A 19013-nucleotide genomic window follows, 5' to 3' on the forward strand; every position below is an offset into this window, starting at 1 on the left:
ACACTGTTTCCCTGTATAATAAGGCTTAGGATTACACATACTTGTAAATATTTTAATGCATTTAAATGTATTCATGCACAATTCAACAACTTGGTGAATGCCTGAGTAGACGGAATAATGAGGCGCTGCACATGTGGTCGACTCTGTGTCTGTTCATCAGGTTGGTGTTCCCATTGGTTTAAGTTAAATTTGTTTACTCATATGTTTACCTTGGCTACCACAGGTATGCGAGCATTCCGCCCACGGTGACCAATCAGAGAGTATGCAGCTGACAGGGCAGTCAACCACGCAGCTCTCCGACAGCCTCCACTTGTTGATCAGACCAAACTGTAGAAAAACAAGAGCAGAGCTGTGAGGAGGGCTAGTTAACGATTTCCACTAACAAGAGAGAGGGAGCGTCCACATTTACATATTTTAAATAGGCTGCAGTTCAGTTCAGGACAGTGGAGATGCAGCAATTAAGCAATTTAACCATTTACTTTGTTTTCAAATTGTATTGAGCTATAGTTGTATATTTTTGGATTTTTTCATGAAAAGGAAATCACATGTTAATGTACATCATACTTAACAAAGAGGTGGCAACATCACAGCCTTCATCCCCATAAAACCTCCTCCACTCAGAAGTGGAATATGGTTCTGGATATACAAGAAGTGAGCGGCAGGTTTGCAACCTACCACTTAGAAATGTCTCAGCTACTTCTGCTATTTAATGATTAAGTCCAGGCAATAAAATGCTGTGTTTTGTTTGCTTAATGAAACATGAAGGTGTACATTGTCACAGACTGAGCAACTAGGTTTTCAATAATGTATAAGCCAGTAGAAACAGAAGATGAACTAGTGTACTAGAACTGCAACATAATCAACTTACTTACTAACTTATATATTTTTTAAATAGTATACTATTCCAATATTCCATGGTTTTGAGGGCTGTCATTTGGCGAACTTCATTTTGCTCATTCCCCTCTGCATTGTTTAAAATGTCCAAGTATGTGGAAAATAATTAAAGTCCAGTCCATTTTTCTTTCAAACAAAAATTGCAGTGTTATTATTTGTAATGTACTGCCATAGAAAAAACATTGTACTATATTTATTTGCTGCACCATGTGTTGGAAAAACAAACATTAGTGTCCCTGTGCATAGTGAAAAAATATTCACACAATAACTGTCAATAACAATGACTGTGAAAACATGATTTTGTACAATCAAAATTTGAAACTGCAGCATGCCATTACAAACCTAAGGTCTGACTATGCAGTGCTTACCTGCTCACACTTCTGCAACTCCACAATCTTGCCATTGCTGCGAATACAGTCCAAGAGACGCAACCGTGAACCTTGACCACAGATGGCATTTTCCCCCAGCTGGCATGTACTCCAGTCTGAAATGCACACACACACGCAACATATCTGTAGATTAGTCTCCCAGACTGTATGCCCATGACAGTAGGATCACTGTCAGTTCGAACCACATTGTGCTAAATGCTTATTTTTTTACTTTTGTCCAAAAGGTTTTGGCCAAGCACACATCTTTTGCTTCAAATTCGTTTAGGTCGATACACTTGCACTGGGATCTTTTAGCTCCGACCTGCTGTGCAGATGGTCCTACCTGAGACTCTGTACTGGTAGGTGAAGCAGGTGCTGTTGAGGACGCAGGGCTCTGACTGGACCAGCTCTGGACAAGCAGAGTTTTCCGAGGCTGGGAGTCGGAGGATATGTCTGGTCCTGTTCCTTGTTGTTCCTTGGTCACATTGCTGCACAACAATGACAGGATCATCAAACAAAGGTTATTGTCAAGAGTGCGGGTTCAGTTTCAGACATACAGGTAATGGGATGAAGCCATTTGGAGACAAGGGGTCCTTCAGTAGGCCAAAGAAATTCAAAGCTGTCTCCAGCATTTACATTTGTTATGTACTGGCTAACACAGTATTACTAACTTTACATCAATAATAATGTTGTCACAAATATCCAAATGTGTTTTATTATTATAGAATTAATACTTGATAAAGTGCAACAGACATGTTGCTGTATATACTATACAGTATATTCTTGTACAGAGGTTTATAATGATTCTTTTCTATGACAGCAACATTTGATTATGTCTGATTATAAAATAATGAATTGATAAATAAAATACCTATTCTGTATTGTAAGCTTTAATTTAACACAGTTGAGTAATTTCATATAACCAAAAAGACCAATTTCATGCTTCCTTTATTGATTCTCAAGGATAAACTATAGGCAAATGCATTTTAAAGCTATGCAAAATAAATTAATAAATTGTATTATCTTCATACAGCTTCAAAGTATTTTTCAAAGAGGTGCACCATTCTTCTCTGCTTCATTTTGGCTGAGACAGATGGTTTTCCCTTTCAGTGACTGTGATGAAAGTGACAAGTAACAAGGGAGTGGTGAGAAAGTTACGTGACAATCCAAACAAGACAAGGATATTGGGTTTCATGTCTAAAACTGGATTTTGAATAATGGTGTAAAGTAGGAAGGAGTGGGCCTATGTATTTTACTATTAGTCATTATTGTAATAGACATACATTAGCAAACATAATACTTCAGGTCACATAAAGTCTCAGAAACAGCAGTTCAAAAGTGTAGTAGCTAAATCTGGTACAAAGCATCTTCTCTTTGAGATTACTATTTCCTGGTCCCTGACAAACACATTTAATGAAAGCAAAATAAATCAAACTGTCACTTCAAGGTGAGACGCTTCTCTTCTCTTTACTTAGGTGCCAGCAAACCACAAGTTAGTAACCCAACTTCTAAGACATTGTGTCTTTTTTGAGCAAAATCTACCTAATATGAATAATAGTGAATATGTAGTTAAAACTGCCAGCTGCAAGTGTTGCTCCTCCACAATCATTTTCTTGTTGTTAAAAAGATATGTCAATGATATAAAACCCTTTTGAACCCAGTATCAATGCATTTTGTAATCAAAAAAATAAATAAATCTTGGTTGATTTTTAAATTTCTAAGAAAATATCCAGTGGATGACCTTAAAAACCTGCCAAAAAGTCAGTATTGATTTTAGAATGCCACCGAATGGCAAAATAAAGAACAGTTACTACACAGATCAAATTATACTGATATTCTACTTTTAAAGCGATGGAGAGATTATCGTATTGGAAAGAGATGTTTGTTGAGATATGAAAGAAACTTGTGGAAATTATGTAAGAGAACCATTTCAATCATTTTATCTTTTAATACAATCAAGTGAAACTTAGAAATGAAGGAAAATCTTTGCGATTTCTAAATTAAGCCTTTCCTTTCCGCCCTTTATACCCATAATTTGAATCTTTTCTGTAAAAGATGGAAAGAACTAAATTACAAGCCAACCAAAATTTGTATAGCAGATTTGTATAGCAGGTCATTTATGCTAAATGCAATTTGAATACTAAATATAAAGGTGGTTTAGTTGGCAAAAGAGTCTTTGAGAGGTCAAAGCCTTCATATTGCTCTTTTGCCAACTAAACCTCATCACCTCAACCATACACTTTTAATAATAAAGTTTTAAAATTAGTCTCTGGCTTTTAGTTTCATAAACTGGTGTAATTGGCCAACAACCCAGAGGTGTTGTTTTTACTCCAGTATTTACTGGCATCTTGCCTTCGTGTCATGGTGGGCTTGGAATTACAAACTAGTTTTTTCAATTGTGTTTTTAAATAACACATTACTCATTAGTATTGTTTCCCATCAGGGGTGTTCTGGATTTGAGGATGTTTGGAGCTTATCCCGCACCTCTGTATGACATGTTTATATGTCTAATGTATAATAAGTGATAGCCTTGCTGCTGGAAGCATGGCCTATTGCTAGCTTAACATGCTTATTATTGAAAGTAAAGATTGGTACCTAGGATACCTATCTGAGTGGAGTGCTTGTTTCAATTCAGTCATGCATATGCTTCATACATATGCTTCAGGAGAAACTAATTATGGCGTGAAGAATTATCAATGTATTCTACAGAAGCAAAGGAAGGTCGCCCACTTTATTTCTATGCTTAGCCCATCTTCCATATTTAATATCACAGTGAGTGCAGGACTAGATAGACCAGTGGTTCTTAGAATTAATTTTATTTATGATGATTTATGCAGCTATAATGATATGTAAAGGTGTGCTTTGGATATACTTGTTTTCATAAATGGTGTGCCTTGTGACAAAAATGTTTGGGAACAACTGAGCTGTAGCTAAAGAGCCCTCACCAACCTTAGCTCTCATCCTCCTGACTCATCTGCTTCTACAATAACAGTTGAAAACTCTTCCTCTTCTACTTCCTCTAGCCCCGTCTGTGCCTCATTGCCTGTTTTTTTTTCCTTTTTTCTTCTTGAAAAAATCTTCTTATATCCATACTTAGCTACCACCAGCCCTAAAGCCCTGTAACCGGTCTGTCTCGCTCACACAAAATGTGCCATGCTGTATTAAGTAGAGCTGCTGCTTGAATGAGGACAAAAAACGTGTTTGCATTTTTGATAAGTGATATGATATTATATTATTTTGAAGGGCTTTAATGCATGATCAGAATAATATGATATTTTTTATTATTGTTATCTTTTAACAAAGAGTATTTATTTATTTATTTTTGAGATCACGGACTATTCATAATTTGGATGCCCAGGCCTAACAATGCCACTGTTTCCCAACTATAGAAATCCATTTCTGCACTTGAAAATACAAAAAAATAAGAAAGTATCTCCGAATCAGTACGATGGTTTCGGTGTAACAATGTGTTAAAACTTGGCGAACAGGCTGAGCTTTTACAGTATAGGTAATGCAAATTATCTGATACAAATCTAAATCTAAATCTGTATTTATAACATCCTTTTATATCCCCCCTCCCGAGGCCTTGGAAAGAACTAGCACACTTGTTTGAATAGAATTCAAAATTATTTGACACATACAGTAACTGCTGCCTTCAGTGTGCTATTAATACAACATTTTCAGGCTGAATGTCTGAATAATAGTGCAAAGTGGGTAAAATAGGGAAAACCAGAATTTACTGTCACATCGACTTTTATGCGGTATAGTTGAAGGCAGATGAAGATGAGAGAGCAATTATGAAAACTTACAATGTACAACATTTACCAAATGTCTGCCATGGGACAGTAGCATGATAAGAAGTTGCAAATCACTCAAGTCACACTACATGGGAATGTAAATCTGTGAACAGAGGACCAAAGGATGTGTGAAAATGTGTGGAAAAACTGTCAGCCGCTCTCTGAGGGATGAAGAAAGATCGTACTGATGAAGGTCTTTGCACTGAGCTGCATTTGTCCCTCTGCTCTCGATGTATCAGGACTTGCACCTCAATCAATGTCACCTCCTAATGAGGGACCTCCGTGTGAGGCTCATGACTCAGCTACAGCCATTGTACCCTCAATGTGTTCACACCAACTGTCACACAACCATGCACATGCATTTGTATGCTATATTAAACATAAGGCTCTGCAATCTGCAGGCTCAATTTTGCATCTGGTTGTTGATAGATTAGAACCAGAACCATTTTCACACCACCTTAACTACTGTAAAATAACTAGACCAATAAAACTTATTAAGTTCACAAAATCATTTAATTAGGTCTATTTGCAAGCTGAGTTACCATATGGTTACCATAAGTGCTGAAAAACTTAGCTTGAAAGCACAGTAACATTTTGAATATCTATTGCACATACTGCCTTATATTTCACTTTCACTTTTCACACTGGTTTGTGTGTATAGACTGACATAAAAACTGCAAAAGACCTTGCAAACAGCATTAAAACAAGTAGTAACAGGGTATGCAAAATAAACAAAATGGGAAGTTAGCAATACTAACCCCCAAAAAAACTCAAAATCAAGTAGCTTTTCAGAAACATCATATAGATAAGTGAACGCATTGGTCTTCTTGTTTGTCTTGTGCCCTCATCCATTTCACATTCAGCTTATATTCACCTTACATTTTTATTTTTACCTGCTCTACAATTATACAGCTTATTTATACATTTTATACATTTTCATAAATTTTTTATTTTGCATTTTCTATATTGCTTTTTTATATATATGTTTGTTATTTATGTTACTGTTGCTTACGGTGGTGTGCTAATGCTGCTGCTAGCACTGTAAATTTCCCAGCTTTGGCGGATCAAGTAAAGTGATATCCGTATCTATCTATCTATCTATAATCCACCCCAAGCTATGCTTGAGGAAACAGCTTATGAATAGAGGTGTTCTTAAATATGAACATAGTGTTTGGCAAAGCAAAGTGTGTGAGTGTTTGTTCTTAAGAATTTGTCCAGTATAAAATCCGTATACAAGTCACTGTTGTTCACAAATAATGCCCAATATTTACCAAAGCGCGCAGTGGGTTGACTCCAGGTCAAGGTCAGCCATTTGTTTTCTCTTCATTTCAGTTCGGTTTGAAATCTAAGACACAATCCTGAAGCCAGTGAATTGCACAAATGAATAACTTTTGGTGGCCAGATTTGCAAAAATAATGTTACCAAGGCCTCATTTCAATTAACCTAAGAGAGAGTCTGCTTGTGTGCAAGTGCACTTTTACGCTGTTGGTTGAGGACATTCTATGACCATAATGTGAACACAAAACTTTAATGCACTGTTTGTGGTTTGCCATAAAGACTGCTCTGGGTTTATTCTTGATACTGTCATTTGTACCTGTTTCAGAGGGTCTTAGAGCTAAATACAATCCCCCATAATTGCATTTTTATTGACAAAGTTGGCTTTAACTTAGCTATAACAAGGCTATATGGAAAGAACATCATTGGCCATCATGCCATTGTGAATATATGAGGACAGTGTGGAGAACCATCACAGTGTTATTAACGAGGATGCTTTCCTTTATCACTTTGCCACCCTTGGACCCCACAACAACAACTGTTTTCATCACAATCCTGCATACACACTGCACAGCATCCTCATTCCAGCTGAGTACAGGAATGGCCCATGGCTATAAAACTATCTCCAATTACAGTGGACCAGCATATTTTACACTAAGCATTGCTGTTTTCACTAACACCATCCATTTGCAAAGAAAAATTCAGTCAGGATTTCCATCTCTCATCAGTGTCTCGGAGCACACTGTCCCAGACGTCAAGACAGGTAAGGATGAGACATGCTTGTCTGAGAGGAAAATAGAGATGCAGTGTCAATAATGATTCAGGGACTGGGCTTTTTGTAGAGATTTTGTAGTGAAGTTTTGCAAGGTTTAGATTAAAGAAATTGTTGAATTGTGCGAGAACGGTTCGAAACCTTTGACCACAGTGGAAATTTGTAGTTACTATGGCCTACATATTTATGTAGGCCACAGTGAGTAGAATCATTTCAGGTGGATAGCTCTATTTTTTATTTGTTTTAATCATAATAGTTTCTCTGCTTCCTAGTGTTTAAAAATCAATTGATGCAGCTATACTAAGTTAGTCTAAATCATACTGGACTCTCTATTAATAAGCCCTGCTTATTTGGTTGGATGAACAAACAAAAACCATCATCTCCACACAAGTGTTAAATGTTTGATTTAAATGTTGAATCCTCCATAACAGGTCTATATTATAGTTTAACCACTGAACAATTTTAGCATTATTATATCAACAAATGCACAATGGCTGCATTTTACTGATGTTAAGAGTGCTGCCAAAGCTTGCAGACTGAAAGACTGAAATAGACAAAATGTCTGTTGAGAAAACTCAGACTAATTCAGAAATCTCTATATTTCTTTTCCCCACCCTGTTCTCTCTCTGAGTCCAATGTTCCAGTCCATGGAACTGTTTGACATGAAACCTAAAACACGGCTACCACAGTCTACTGACCGCATGACCAGTAGCCTAGGGAACATATGCTACATAGTTTTAGTCTGAGGGCCAATCTTCACTGGAAAATGCAACCACATAGACTCAATTTAATTTGCAGTACCCAAAAATTTAGTGTCAGAATGTGATTTCAAACCACACATGGTTATAAAACAGCTGCAAGAGCTTCATAGATCATGAGCTTTGATTACTAATTATTACTAACACTTCCCTGATGTGTGATTAGAATGTGAATATGTTGTTTTTAATCTTTATATTTACGAAGTCGAATTTCAAAACTCATCACTTTGTCTCATTAACAACAAAATATCTCCGTATTGTAGAATATTTTAATAGTACTGCAGCTGTTGATCATTTTAATAATAAATCTGTTTTCCAAGTAATGTAATCTAGAAAGTGGGGTCCAAGTCTAAGATCAGTCAAAAATCATTAGAAATGTAAGTCACAAATTAACCAAACTATGACATTTGGAATTTGCTCTCTTCCGACCAGCAGACAAAAGACATTCATTTTATGGGATATAAATATGATTTGAAAAGCAGGAAAAGGGACAGAATGCCTGTTTTAGCATATTTTAAATTAAAACCATTCTACTTAGACAATTTTATATTTGAGTAAAACTGTAAATATGTTAATAATAAACTGTATGTAATTACAGTTTCAGACAGTTTTCTAAATAAACACATACAAATGTATATTATTGGCTACAAATGTTAGAAATGTTTTGTCAATTTTGAAATGACTTTCTTCTATATTCTTTAATGTTAATGCCATGCCTGGACCTTTACCCCTCTACCCTCTACAGTAGCTTTATTTGAAATGTTCACTTATATGCTGATGATTATGGACATTTTCATTTGGTCTTTCAATGGTGTAAATGATCTGACTTAGCACACAACCTGTCAACCAACCAAGACAGCAGTTACTTAGGTATTGCTCCTTACCAGAGGGCAGTTGCTCCACGGTCCCCAGGGTGTCGTGACACAGTCGTTGGGGCAGGCCAGAAAGCAGACCTGGGCTCTGGGTGGCATTTCCTCCTGATCACACAGACTGTCCTCCACACTGCTGGTTTCCCCACTTGTTCCCTTCTTCACACACCTAGCAGAGCAGCAGATGCAGCTGTATAACTAGTCTCTGGGGCACCCCTAACACATTTCTAAGTTTCTGACTTAAAAAAGATTACAATCTTTTTTTGTTAGATTTGGCAGCTCGTTTAGTTATACAGGGTCTCTACGATGTGTCTTGTGTCTGCTTTCTCCAAAGATTTAGCTGTATAAAAATAAAACATTGGTTCAATTTAATTGTATGTACTGTTTTCACAACTTTTTTTCCTTAAAAGACCTCTTTTCTATCATTGAATAAACTCCCCTGACTAAGTGGCTTATTTTATAGCTATTTCACATTGTATTCAGTGCTTAATAATCAACTGATAAACTGTACAATTTGGCCATATTGTATTAGCTCTTTAATTGTACTACTTTACTAATGCAGAACGAGGCTGTTAAGCAGACAGTGAAGACTGTGTATATGCCTTATGTTCAGGTCTTAACTGTGCCCTTATTCTGTGAGATGTTTTTTGAGATTATATCTTGAATATTAATCTAATTTTCATTTAGCTTCTTCACATAAAATTAATGAAATGCTGAGATATACAGAATATATTCAAATTACTGAAATGGGGAGAATAAGTTGATTTTTAAGACACAGAAAGTGGTTTACTGGGACCAGTTTTAGATCAGTGGTTGTGACTTGCACTTAAAGATTTAGGCTTAGACTAAACAAGTCCAATTCAGTTGCATCTGACACAACAACCCAGTTGTCGAATTAGGCATTTCCCACTTCTGATTGTGCGTGCAAAAAGTCAACACTTCACTGCTTTCCTCTGTGGCTATTTTAAGTACCACTAAAAAGGCACTGCAAAAAATCAAACAACACTCATTAGGAGCAGTAGTGTGTTTTGACTGTTTGTTTTCCCCTGGCATTGCCAGTGTCCGGACCAGTGTGAGTGCCAACTACAGGACCATTGCCAGTCTACTCCTCCCGGTGTGTGTTTCAGTGCCAGGTTAGCAGTCTGCCAAGTCTAACCCGCTCACTGACCTGATCTTGCGGCTTTGGACTCCCTCTCCGCAGGCTGGCAGGTCGTCCACAGTGTTGATGGTACAAATGGACCAGGGCTCGATCCTCCACTCGTATTGGCTGCATTCACTGTGGCACCGCACAGCCTGGTACACCTGCACGCGTGCATGTGCAAACACGCATGAACAGACACACACAAGGAAAAGGACACACATGAGGAATTATAGAAAAAAGCTGAGTGTGTTACCTGAAAAAATAGACAGGCATACAAATCAGTACACACAAGCATGCTACATAGAGTTGGTGCATACACTTGTAGGGAATATAGAAGATATTAGGGGAAATTGGAGTTAAAAGAGAGTATTCCTTATGGGTTCTCCTTTGGTAAATTTAATAACCAAAAAAGAATATGTTGTGCTTTTTGGTATAACTTCTTGCCTTAATCTAGAAGCTTTTCAAGTGAACATGCTGTTTTTTTATGACAAGAAGAAGACATGTGCTCATATTCTCTTCTTTTTGTATTCATGATTTAACATCAAGTACTTGTGCAGTTATGGATGTGTATATTGCAACCCTTGGATGTTTTGAAGACTACTCCCAATTAAGGAAATAATTATTTAGTGATGCCAAAGATGCTGGAATTGAATATCCTGATATTCCTTATATTTCCTACATTCAGTGTATGACAGGCTAGAAAGCATAATTGAAAGTATAGAAGAGATTGTGAGTAATATATAATAAAAGCAATGTTCAACACTCACACAGAAAGTGCATCACAGACGGGCTCTGAACTAACTAATGGGCACTTATACTATCACTGCAGAAAAGGACAAGAAAGTATTGTTCTTCTTCAAACAGAAATCAGTGTATGCGTATGGAGAGAACAGCATGGGGTATGCAAAAAGACAATGACCATGGCAATAGGCACTTCAGATGAGGATGTAATTGGCTGGATGTTGGGCTTATTCACTTCTCCCCACTCAACCAGTGACTCTGGCATGTCTGTATAACCAAGGGAACAGCCAGCGCAATGCTCCTGTAAACACATGTTTACTCTCAATCTATGTAACAGTCTGCCGCAGTAAAAGGTATACTCTGGAGGACAATTTGTGGAAAAAGCTATGACAAGCTGTAATGGGTGTCTGTAAGTGTGTGTGTGTGTGCAGACTAGAGAGAGGGAATGAGTGTGGAGTATTCCCTCCCCTATGGGCCACACAGATGCCTATTACACACCCTCATCATCTCCCATCTGTCCCTGCAGATGCCCCTGCTGGGTAAACTGGCAACTGCTCTGCTCCCACTTTTCCACTACTACTGTAGAAACACAATTCAAGCTTAACAGCTAATTTTCATCACCGGAAAAATGACTCTCTAGTCACTTTCCCCAATATATACACTATTTATTGAGCACTAACACCATTTGTTCAGTGAGAAATCATGTGACCATAGCACTTACCAAGGGTGCCACAACACATAAGGTGTCAGATATTAAATCTTTTGTTGGCAGGTTAAAGCTGTTGTACTATGATACACCCACGGAGAAAAATACAGGATTTACTCCCAAGTACATCTTAGGTCACATACAAGGAGCTCTCATCGTAGAGGGAAGTGGAATAGGTTTTCAGTTAGAATCAGCTGGTACAGACCGGATTTTGGTTTAATGTTATTGGCAATCTCTATCCTCTGCTCTTTTGTTCTCGTTTAGACACTTCTAAAATCAAAAATCTTTTTTAGATAAGCAATACAAGAATTACCCAGCTCAATTTCTTTGAGCACACTCTCAAAAGTTTTACCGACAATTTAATGAACTCCTAACGTTCTTTAGAAAATGTCAATCTGAGTCCCTCTAGTTAAAAAGCAGATGGAATATCATCCAGATGCACTTCACATAAATTGTTTCTATCAATGTAGCACTCTCTCCAATTAAACTATTGTTCTTTTCTCTCGACCAAAAGACCAAAAGGGTCACAGGAGTATGTGACTCGGACAGATCTGGCATGCATTTTGTCTTCATTAGCTACAGCATAGTATATGTACAGAATGAACAGCACTGACCTGAGCCTGCGTGGATGTCCATATTAGCAGTGCATGACAAGCCAGAAGTTGGGTAGGGGAGAGAAGAACAATGATATGATCATTAGTTTAGATTTAGCCTGCAGTGACAGAAATGTATAGTTTTGCTTAGATTTTATTTAAATAATGCATTCTGCTCTGTATTTCATTAATGGGGGTAAAGGATGATTAAGTACTTCATCATCTACAGTGAATCTAGAAGTCCTGGATATTTTGCCAAACTGAATGATTCATAGTGTTGAGAGAATTTTAAAGTGCTGCAGTTGGTTGCAACAGCTGTGCAATGGCCAGACCTGCAGCTGAAGGCAACTCGGAGAAATTAATTTGTCTGGAGATTGTGAGAGGGAAGTCGGCGTGAATGAGCATATGCTCGGAAAGGCTGTGTGCTCTGTATCTAAACGAGGTTACTAAAGTAACTGTTATGTTGTTGAAAAGAAACCGGTCAGGCTGTCCTGATTTAGTTTTCACAGTAAAGGGGACATTACAATACATTTCCCTGACACAAGACACTACTTTTTCTGCACATACAATATACCATTGAATTAGACTTTTACTGGACTCATAGTGTGTTTGTTTGAGCCAAATACTGTAGGCTGCATGTATTGACAAATTATCAAATAATGGATAACATGCAACCATGTATATATGCTGCAAATCCTATTAGATGCCAAGAGTGTCCCCTTTTTCCATCTTCATTCATTCAATTAAAGCCATCTTCATTTACGGTTAAGAGGCAATAGTTAATGATCACAAAATGTAAGTCCTGTTTTTCATGAAGAAAAAAAGGAATGGAAAGTAAATTGCATTATTGTTAAACTCTCTCATTTGCTGTATGAGACAATAGTTATGGCTTCCATCCAAAAGAAGACACCTGCTGATGGTGTGATGATGAGAACTTGATGAGAACCCAATGCACACAGAAACACATAGATACATACTGAAGTGCCTACACAATGACCAATGCATGTATACAAAGAAAACATACACACACCCATACACAAATAAACACACATACAAAAAATGCCAACAGGAACCTTCTGCAGGGATGGCATTTTATCGTAGACAGAGGGAAAATGGGACAGAAAGCCTTAAAGAGGAGCATTCTGTTCTATAAATCTCTTTAACCGTCATTGTGTGTCTACAACTACAAATAAACCGCTCTATTACTGTCAGCAGGCCCATGGATGAGTTAGAAAACAATGGCTCCTCTGAAAAACATAGCAGGAGTTATTCCCATGTGATGATGACCTCTCAAATATACTCATGAGATGATAAGGTTAACATGTGCCAACAAATTATGCAGCCATTAGGAGGACTGCCTGTATCAGTTAGACACATTTGTGCTTTTCAGAAAAGACATACAATACTACTGCAAAAAGAACATTTGTTTTTGCTGAAAATTGAAATCTGAGATGGTGTAAATGATTTAGATGAGAAAATATAAGATTAAATACAGCCACAAGGCCAAAACATTTAACAACAAAATGTGTGCTAATAACCAACACACTGTGCCAACAAACCGGCAGATGGAAAAAAACAAAACAAATTAGAAAACCTGAATCACAACAACAAAATCAGCAACACAGGCAACCCACAATGTCAGTATTTGAAGCCCTGGGAATAAGATTCAATAATCAGCTTTCTCCAGAATGACTGACCCAACCTCTAAAACATATATATATTATATAATCTCAATTATATAACAGGTGTAATTTTTCCGTATTATCAGTATCACACAAACACATACACATGGTCTCGAGAGACACGACTATTACTGCTCTAAAATTGATTTTAATCTTCTACAACAGAGTTGTTGGTTTGCATATCATACTCTCTCTCTCTTCTACTGTCTTCCAATCAGGGCTCTCACTACCAAGGACCACAATTAACCTAAGGCCTCACAAGATTTACGCCCAGCATCTTCCTTGGACCCACAGCTGTGTTGGCTCCACCGTAGGGCAATGGTGTGACTTTACATTATTACACAAATTATTTGACCATCAAGCTCTATTTCCAGCTCTGAAATAATCTCCTTTTCTCATTTAGTTTGTAATCTATTACCCAGACACAGCTCAACAAGACAGGAATGCATTAGATGAGACATTTCACAAGCACTTAACCCTGCACCAGCTTTTAATAATAGCTATGGTCAAAGATCTTTTTCATATACTTACACAAACAATTGTGAATGAGCTCTGTTATCATATCAGAGCCAATACATATCTTACACAGTTTAAATAAGGACTGTATATGAGCAATTTGTGCATTTTAACACAAAGTCACAACACAATTAACACCTTTGCCCTTTTGTCTCACGTTTCATCCTGTTACATGCTAATTATATTGTCTGTCTGTTTGTCTCTAGTGTTGCTATGATTTTATCTCTATTTTCTTATGGTTTACTATTACAAACAAATTCTTAAACAGCTAGATGGTACACAATTAAAATGTAAAGAGAAAAATAAATTGGTAGATGTTAAAATGTTAATGCAATGTCAGATATAATTACTATACAGTCAATTTAAATAAACACGTTAAAGGTATTTTATTGAATTACTGCAGAGTAACATCTAAAGCTTGGTGGTTGTATTCATGTTTTATTACATTGCAAAGCTAACAAAAAATGTGCAACAATTGTGTCGTTAAAAACAGTCATCCCAGTTATGAAATGATAGAATGTATTTAATGTTCACTCAGCCATTTAATACAATTTGTTTTTCTAATTACCAGATAGAAACTATGATTAACCTTGAAGTAAATGCAAGGGACCATTCGAGTGGCTAGAGGCTTTGAGTAAAGATAGAGAGGCTTCAAAATGTAGCCTTTCTGGGTGGCCGCACTCAAGACTGCTTTAACAATATGCATGGTTTGTAATGCAAGAAGACACTTCGCTTTTTGGGCTGGGCCTACAGGGGGGCAATAACACATGCCCAAGCACTGCTCTGCGTTAATTACACCTCATTGGCTTTAGGTAACTCCATCAGCAGCTGGCTCCAAAAGTCTTTCGTTCTAATGAAGGAGAGAAATGAGTTTAGCACCTGGGTGCACTCTGATAAAAACCAGAAATCTAACATTTGTACTCCTTTATCTTTTTCTGATATTTTTGATTCAGTCGTTCTATGGACTTGCTATGGGCGGTTGTTGGCTATCAACAGAGGGACATCATGCTTGGATTACATTTTCTGTAGATATATATGGAAATTAACCAGCAACTGCATAAAAGCACTGAAAACTGGGAGTAATATACACATTAAAAGAAAAGAAAATTAAATAGGCAATGATAAATACATTAGATAGTAGAGCATATTAAATAAGTCAGAAATTAAGACACCGAGTGATTCAACAGTTTTACTTGCTTACTGTAAAACCTCAAAACTGCACCTGAATGAGGTAATAAGTAAACAATTATATTGTTGAAAAGCAGCTAAACTGTGTTCAGTTAACAGCAACGATAATGCTCAGTGAGCCAGAGAACAATTCAGTTAAAAACACCTGAATGTTATAGTTGGTCTAGTTGAGGTTCTGTTGTGGTCCACTGAGGGTAGCGGTCTTTGTAGAGCCACAGCAGGGAGGAGGTGCCTCTTTTATATGCTGTAGGTGGAGCATGCTGGCACAGAAGGAGCTGCCAAAAGCACTTATGGTCGTACAGAGTGGGTGGAATGTGTTGCACATAATGGAAAGTTTGGTCATCAGTCTTTCAACCCCACATACTATAGGGCAATGGTTCTCAAACTTTTTCTAGCATACCCCTCTTCAAAAGCAGAAAAAAGGTTCATGCCTCACACCCCACACTTTTTGGTAATGATTAACTAATAAAAAAGGATTCAAGTTGAATTTTAGTGAAATAAAGGTGAGTGTAATAGGATCAGAAAACTCCTATTTATTTAGCTTTGTTTCGGTCCATATTGTTCTCCTGGTTGTCCACGGCCACCTGCATTGGCTCGATGTCCCACAGTTTGAGAACCACTGCTTTAGAGAAACCAAAGAGCACCCCAGGAAAAGCTGACCTCCCTCTAAGTTTATGTTTTTGTCTGTAGTCAGTCAAGATGCCACTGCCCCTGCTGACCACAATATAGGAGAAAAATAATTCCACTACAGAGTGTTCAGTGAATTTAGGGCTGCCTTACATACTGCCTTAGCTTCCTCAGTAGACAGAGCAACACTGTTCTTGTATTCATGTTGTCAATCCAGGCCACCTTTGAGTAAATACTCAGCTATTTGTAAGAATGGACAACCTGTATGTCCACTTTGAGGCTGCTGTTGCTCAGAAAGTAGAGCACATTGTCCATCAGGTGTAGGCTTAGAGTTAGGGTTAGGGGTTAGGATTGATTCTCGGTTTTTCTTGGCCCCATGTTAAACTGAACCCTAAATTATTTCAATTATTTTGCAAAATGCTTGGACCAGGAACTGACCACCAGCCTATTCCTAATAATGCACTACCAATCATCAAGGGAAATTTACTATGAACTGAAGAGAATACATCGACCTGATGAGCAGCATAATGCACATGACACACCGGCTCTGCAGCAGATAAATCATTAACTTTATCATATTACAAGCTCAAAAGTCTTGGCTTGGAGCAGAAAAAATCCTCTGTGAAAAGCAAAATTGAAAAACAGCAGATGGCCAAGTTCATTGAGTCCGATTATAGATAGATACTTTATTTATCCCGACGGAAATTCAAGTTCAATTCATAGTCCAGCAGCTAATCCAGAGTAGCTAAACAAGAGCTCAGCTGGTTGGGCCTAATTTATGATATGTGAACTCTAACAGCAGCACAAGCTGTCATAAAACTCACTGTTTCTTTAATGCTGATGTGAAGTGTGCGGATGAAATGTGATATGAATATGATTAACTAAAAAACATGTTGTATTTGCCTTGCCAATTGAACAAGGGATATGCCAAGATTAAGTATTTAAAGCCAATACACAAATAGTATTCTGTCCAAGAGTAACCTCACTTTACCAAGCTAAGGCAAGCTCACCAAAACAATGCCAACAACATTAGGAAAAACATTATTACCTCAAAACTAACCAAGGGTTGACATTAATAATCAGAATTTACTAAGGTTGTAACCAATAGGATGAAACTCCTCAATATGTTACCAAAAAAGAAACGATCAACAGACTCAGCATGGATAGATAGCAGCACTGTAAGAGCTTAGCTTGGCAGCCATACCAGCAGGCACCATGACATCGCCCAGAAGCAGATCTGTGGGAGGTAATAAAAACCCCTCAACAAATTAATGCGTATAATGAACTGTGTTTGACCGTTTTCTTGCCTGTTCTTCTAAACAGGCACCACAGCTAAGCTCAAAGTTCTGAGAAAAAAACGCCAGCAGCATCAGTAGTCTCATAGCTTACTTGCATTTGCCAAGAAGACAAACACTCAGCTGAACTGAGCCAAGACATCCAGTTATGATATATATAATCACCAAGAAAGAACCAAATGCTTTAATTGTTGCAGTAAAGCAGTGAGTTGGAAACTCAGTGTTGACAATAGTCATACTAACGGTGAATAAAACTCTTTGTGAGACTTGCAATGATCCCAAGCCTCCGAAAGCACAGGCAGAAAAACATCAACTTCGGCCTTGAAGTGTGTGTTTGTGGGAAACCACTAATATAAGATCGGTCATTGCTTGGATTTGCAGAAGGCTGTCAGCAGCAGTGATGTGGAGTGCACACATGATTATTTCCTCCATAAATCTGTCCTGGAGTAGCATGATCAGACTGTTGGCATGCAAGCTTGCTGATTAAAGGCTATTTAGAGAATCAGTGGCTAGGTGGGGGAAAAGAGTGAGACAGCTTCAATAGATCACAAAAAGTCCATTACAAATACATTGTAGATAGTGGAATATAGTGGCTGCAAAGCTTACCAAAATAGTAAAAGGCCCTATCTAGAGCTAGTGTTTGATTTGTCCATTCTAGGCTACTATAGAAACATACCAGTTCAACATGGCGGCCACCGTGTAAGAGGACATACAAAAGCTCGTTTTAAGGTAACAAAAGACAATTAAAAAACAATTCTTATTTTCAGATGATTATACACTAATGAAAACATACCTTAGAATATTATATTCCATTTCTGCAAATAGATCCTACTAAATGTTACACAGACCCTTAATATATAATGTATGTGGCAACTCTAACAGTGATCACTTGTAATAGTCAAAACACTAAAAACACCCCAGTTCAACTATAACATTTCAAATGGGAATGCAGACTAGAGTACTTTATGAATGTTCTCACGAGATTTGAACACATGCTCAACATGTGATACACATAGTTTGCAAATGAAAGGTGCATAATTATTAGGTACAGATTATTATCTCATAATTATGTTCTTCTGTACTGTAGCTGTGTATTGTTAAGAGAACTACTTATCAGAAGAGGTTGCATCAGGGCACCACAATTCTTATTAAAAGCTTATAACAAGATTTTATTTTCAAATGAAAGCCCATTCTCTCTGTCTACACAGTATGTGCCATTGACAACACATCAGTGGAACAGAAGGCATCGAGACAGAACATCCTACTATATCCAACAACTGTGTTTTACTTCCCTTCTGCCCTTCAGTTGCAACAAGCAGATCAAGCCATTAAAAGCACACATGGACCATATTGATTTTGTTGTATTCCATAAATAAGAGGATGTGATTCTATGGAAACCTTACAGTGATAGCACGGGTGATATCATGAGACTAGAAATATATTTTGCCCCACACAAATAAACAGGTTGGAATGTGGTGATTATACTAAGTTTTAATATGTTATTATTTTATATATCAAGATAAACATGCAAAGAACAAACAATTTAAAAGAATAAATAAAAAAATATAGCACAAAGTAGATAGCAGAACACTCAATCTATTCAATTGAAATGGGTTAAATATAGTTGTTCCATAAGTTGCATAATACAAAAGTTAACTGAAAAACTGAAAAGATTAAGTCAGTGTCCCATTATCCTCACAAAGTCACCTGTCTTGTACCCTTACAGATTTCTCCCTCTGTGTCTCTCTCTCTCTCTGTCTCTCTCTCTTTCCCACAGAGACCTCAGATTCA

The 19013-nt window shown here is 37.4% G+C and overlaps 1 protein-coding gene across 1 annotated transcript in view; it reads right to left on the reverse strand.

Annotated features, from left to right (window-relative positions):
* Positions 1–19013, reverse strand: part of thsd7ba (thrombospondin, type I, domain containing 7Ba) — a 117182-nt gene that overhangs the window by 11315 nt on the left and 86854 nt on the right. The window contains exons 15-20 of the mRNA XM_035676667.1: positions 11936–11941; positions 9902–10035; positions 8749–8902; positions 1606–1750; positions 1263–1378; positions 210–327 (exon numbers count right to left, since the gene is read on the reverse strand). Of these exons, the coding sequence (XP_035532560.1) occupies positions 210–327; positions 1263–1378; positions 1606–1750; positions 8749–8902; positions 9902–10035; positions 11936–11941 (673 nt within the window). The remainder of the gene's footprint in view (positions 1–209; positions 328–1262; positions 1379–1605; positions 1751–8748; positions 8903–9901; positions 10036–11935; positions 11942–19013) is intronic.

This window comes from Morone saxatilis, unplaced genomic scaffold (genome assembly GCF_004916995.1).
Source record: "Morone saxatilis isolate NCDOM2014 unplaced genomic scaffold, NCSU_SB_2.0 Contig5, whole genome shotgun sequence".
Classification (NCBI taxonomy): Eukaryota; Metazoa; Chordata; class Actinopteri; family Moronidae; genus Morone; species Morone saxatilis.